This window comes from Drosophila obscura, unplaced genomic scaffold, assembly GCF_018151105.1.
Source record: "Drosophila obscura isolate BZ-5 IFL unplaced genomic scaffold, ASM1815110v1 contig_29, whole genome shotgun sequence".
Classification (NCBI taxonomy): Eukaryota; Metazoa; Arthropoda; class Insecta; order Diptera; family Drosophilidae; genus Drosophila; species Drosophila obscura.
This window is the reverse complement of record NW_024542816.1, coordinates 1,077,953-1,082,690: the sequence shown is the minus strand read 5'-3', so window position 1 is coordinate 1,082,690 and position 4,738 is coordinate 1,077,953. Positions and strand designations below refer to the sequence as shown.

The following is a 4,738-nucleotide window of genomic DNA, read 5'->3' as shown; positions in this document are numbered from 1 at the left end:
TGTTTGTGTTTAAGTTTGTTTTTTTGGCTGCACATATTCGCGTGCATCACCACTGCGGCTTGCCACTGGCAAAGATATTGTAGAAGGTGGCACAGAAAATGTAAACGCCGCCGGCAATGTAGAAGACAATGCGCCAATTGCCGATATTGGGCCCCTGGTGGATGATGTGGCCGGCGACCATGGGCGCCGTTAGGCCAATCAGATTGGCCGCACAGTTCGTGATGGAGATGAGCAGTCCGGCGTAGCGGGGCGACAGGTCCAGGTGGTTGATCTTGAAGCCGGAGTAGATGGCCCCGTTGAGGCCCAGGCCCAGCACGAACACAGCGATGGTGAGGGTGAGGCTCTGGTGGGCGTAGCCGACCACAATGAGGGCCACTGCCGGGCCGTACTGCCCGAAGCTGTTCATGATCTTGCGCGTGGCCGTGATGGAGATCTGGCGGCGGATGAGCCGATCGGCGACAATCGCAAACACGATGGCCATCAGCCACATGGCCAGGTAGGGCAGCGAGGAGAGCACGCCGTTCGCCTTGAGATCGACGCCCAGAATGCCGTGCATGTAGGTGGGGAGCATCGTCATCAGCGTCTCGTAGCCGTAGTTCTGCCCCGCATGGGCCACCATGATGGCCCAGAAGCAGCGCGACCTGGCGAAGCCCAGGAACGGGGTACGGCCCGTGTCCGCCGGCTGCGCCTCCCAGATGTTGTCCTCGATGTACTTGCGCTCCGTTTGGCTGATCCGCTCGCTCGCCTTGGGGCTCTCGTGCACCAGCCAGAGGAAGAGCACGCACCAGACGGTGCTGAGCACGCCGAACACGTAGAAGATCGAGGGCCAGCCGCCGTCGAAGCCGTACTCGGCCAGCAGTCCGCTCAGCGGCATCGAGATGATCGTCCCGAACTGGGCGCCCGCATAGACGGCGGCGCCCGCCCGTGAGCGCTCGTCGGGCGGTATCCAGCCGGCCAGCAGCGAGTGCGTGCAGGGCACAATGGGGCCCTCGCCCAGGCCCTGGATGAAGCGCACGATGCCGAGGGGCACGGGGCCGCCCTCGCGGGCCGACACCGGCACCATGAAGGCGGCCACCGAATTGAGCATCATGCCCCAGCCGAGAAAGTGCTTGGCCCCGTAGTACTTGATGAGGAAGCCGAAGGGTATCTGGGTGAGGACGTAGCCGTAGAAGAAGCTGGACAGGATGTAGCCCTGCGTCTTGTAGCTCCACACGAACTGGCCGCCCTGGCTGTGCTGCTGCTCGCTGCCGATGGCCGAGTGGTTGACCATCGCCACGATCGCCACGGACATGTTGGTGCGCATCACATACGCATTGGCCATGCCCAGGAACAGCATGAAGATGACGAAGTTGCGCTGCTTGCGGTACGTCGGTATGTCGCCGTCCTTCTCGTAGTAGGTCCGCAGCTCCGCAGTCTGTTCGACAGTTGCTGGCTGCTCGGTTGGCATATCTCTGCCGCTCTCTCTCTCTCTCTCTCTTGTTGCTTTAATTCATTGATTCATTTGGGCCAGTCCGAGAGACAGGCAGAGCCAGAAAGACACACAGAGAGTGTCTCGGCAAAGGTAAATTGTTGCTCAGTTGGGGGATTCAACAGCCCCCCTCTGGCAATGCCACAGTCGGTGTCGACTTAATCGACTCCACCCCGCCCCGCCCCCGGCAGTAGTCAAATGGCTTCACACGAGATTACTCCACGGATACAGCTGGAGGCAGTAAGCAGAAGGAGCAGCAGCAGCAGCAGCATCAGCCAAACCCTTTTGCTGCTCGACATTTTGTCATATCAATTTCGCATATTTTATGGAAAACAAATGGCAACAAATGGCAGGCAGGCGGGGTGAACAGCGGAATTGAATTGTTTGAGCCAGCCGTGAATATTATGAAAACAAAACAAACGAAAAATTTTGATTTGTGCGAAGGGGAAGCAAGTGTTCAGGCAGGGCATTCAATTTATTCCGCAAGGCGGCTTGCCTTGCCACACTCTCCCTCTCCCTCTCCCCCTTCAAGGCGTTCGCTGGAGTCAGTAATTATTGTGATTTATGTGTGCATACACACATATATATTCGTACCTTGTATTCGCATGGCCCCCGCAGCAGCCACTCACTTCATTCGCGGCCTGGGCTCTGATATAATTCGGTTGGCCAGATAAAGGCAGATAGTAAAATAAAATCGATTAATGGATAACAAAAACAACACAACCATTCAAAAATAGTTGACAAAAGCAAACAATTAAATAATAATAGCAATACATAATAATAATATAATATGAATGGCATTACGTGGCAAAACATATAGAAAATAGGATGGATGGATGGATGAAACGAGTACCGAGGCTTCGAGGCAGATAAATAAAACGATAGCAATAATTCGGAGCAAAAAAAAAGCATTTCACATCGATATGGATATGCAATGAATATATTATATATATATTATACTCGTACTCGTGCTCGTGCTGTATGTATATGTTTGTGCTGCACTGTACCGTGAATGTGATAATAATGATGCGCATTCCGCCTACAGTTGTTATCCTTGTTATCCTCTGAAATGTTTATCCCTTTAAATACAGACCACTTATTCGGAATCAGTCACTGCATGGCTCGGCACGACTCGGCACTGCTTTCCCTTCTCTGCTTGTTTACAGAAGGGATTATACAATACTCATACAAGAACACTGCCCGGACTAGTCCGTAAATAACTTTGAATTTTTCACCACCGAAATTGCGTAAAGCTGCCCCGCCCCTACCCCCCCCCTCGACAGACAGAACACAACCTGCCAGTTGCTGAGGGAAGAGATTATAAGCAGCAGTCGGCTTAAGCAGCCGGGCTGCCGCTGCCGCTGCCAGCATCGTTATCCTGGCCGATTGCCCCGAGCAGCCCAAGGACGAGGACGAGCTTGTGAAGACACCTTTGCGGTTGACCTGCCAGCCAGCCAGCCAGCCATCCGTATTGTGCGCTTACACAACTCCGCAGCTGTGCAGCTTGTGCGAGTGTGACTGTGCGTTGAGTTGAGTTGAGTTGAGTTGATTACGTATACGCAGCGATGGCCGAGGCACTCGCATTAGTTGATTACGACACGAGCAGCGCAGCGCCAGGCCAGGCCAGGCCAGGACAGGCCCAGCTGAATGTGTGCCAAGTAATTTGCATAAACCGCGAATCAGAGGGCCACAGACAGACAGGCAGACAGACAGACAGAGAGAGAGACAGAGAGACATTCAGATAGACGGAAAGGATCAAAGAAGGTGACGACGATGCTGACAACGAGCCACGAGGCGGCACGAGGCAACGATAACGATAACGATGGTGCACTGGAGCATGTGAATATAATGAAGACTCTAATGTAGAAGGGATAACCTTTCTCTCTCTTTGTGTGTTTGTTGTTTGTTGTCAATTGCCTTAGAGAAATCCAAAACACACACGAGTGTAGCACAGTTTGATTTGTAGTCTCCGAAATTCTTATCGGACCACCTGGGCACCCCTGCCCCCTCCCCGTGTCAGTGATGAGTGGCCGCGACGATGCTCGCCGAACCTGGCAGCTAAATCCATCTCAGGCAACTGAGCTGTGGGGAAGACCCAATACTTGCGGCCAGGAGCTGAGCAGCGTTGAGTGCTGGCTGCTGCATCCGGTGGCCAGGGAGGACACCATGGCCAGTCTGGCGCTCAAGTACGACACGAGCATCGGCAAGATCTGCAGGGCCAATCGCATGCAGTGGCAGGACGTGCTGCTGGCGCGTCGCCACGTGTGGGTGCCCGTCCGCCTGCAGCGGGACACGGCAACAGCCACTGAGCTGACCAAACGGCTGGGTAACGGGCCGCATCACCTCCACAGTGTCCCTGGCGCATCCCTGCACACATCCGACGCACTGCCATCGCCAGAGTTCGGCCAACACGGACGACTTTGCCAGGGATCGGGACCCATTGCTGATCACCAACCAGCCGCAATTCGATTGAGTAATAAACCGGATGCTGGGCCCTGGGCACTCCGATAACTGTCTCTCTTCCTTACGTGGTGATAATTTCATTAAGCAGCCGCAGAGTGTGCCGCAGAGTGCCAAATACTGCATGCTGCTGGCGGGGATCCTCCCTTGTTGTGCCACTCAATCCTGGAGCAAGCTTTTAGTTCCACTTAAGACGCCTTACAGACAGTCTACTAGCCTGAGTCTCAGCCTCTCAGTCTCAGTCTCTTGATAGGCCAATCAATCTGAGAGCATAATGCTCTCAGCTGAAGGTGCCACCACACAGCACAGGGCACACAGCACAGGGCACACAGCACAGGGCACACAGCAGGAGGAGAGGAGCAGCGGAGCAGCAGCAGAACCTCTCGGATGGCCGAAAGGCTAATGGCTGTTGCCGTTTTTCGTTGCATCCGCCATCTGATGCGCAGCGGAAACAAAGACGAAGCACCAAAAGGGACGCTGACTCTGCGGCATGCCACGGCCGCCTGTCGCGTTGATTGGAGACCCCAAGGCGTGCCTGAGAAATTGGCTCTTAATTGTTGCAGAAGTGAATTTGCCGCAAACAGGATGCAATTAAGACATTCTAATTCACGCGCTGGGAAGCGCAAGAAGCGCCACAGAGAGAGAGGGAGAGAGAGAGAGAGAGAGAGAGAGAGTGGCGAGGAGCCTTGAACCCGTGACCCCAGTCTCAGTCGCATTCAAATGCCAATATTAACTAATCCCTGGCAGGCATTTCCAATGAACCAAAGAACCAATCGTGCCACTCTGCCACTCTGCGACCCACCCAAAGAG

At 54.5% G+C, this 4,738-nt stretch overlaps 2 protein-coding genes across 2 annotated transcripts; one reads left to right on the top strand and one right to left on the bottom strand.

Moving 5' to 3' along the window:
• On the bottom strand, window positions 1-1,458 carry LOC111069339 (putative inorganic phosphate cotransporter). The gene has a single exon (XM_022359360.2). It carries the CDS (start codon window positions 1,445-1,447, stop codon window positions 47-49), a length of 1,401 nt encoding a protein of 466 aa, XP_022215052.2. The 5' UTR covers window positions 1,448-1,458; the 3' UTR covers window positions 1-46.
• Window positions 1,459-3,386: 1,928 nt separating this feature from the next.
• LOC111069350 lies at window positions 3,387-3,981 on the top strand. The gene is made up of 2 exons (XM_041594537.1): window positions 3,387-3,806; window positions 3,844-3,981. Exons 1-2 carry the CDS (start codon window positions 3,491-3,493, stop codon window positions 3,939-3,941), a joined length of 414 nt encoding a protein of 137 aa, XP_041450471.1. The 5' UTR covers window positions 3,387-3,490; the 3' UTR covers window positions 3,942-3,981.
• The last annotated feature ends 757 nt before the right edge of the window (window positions 3,982-4,738 follow it).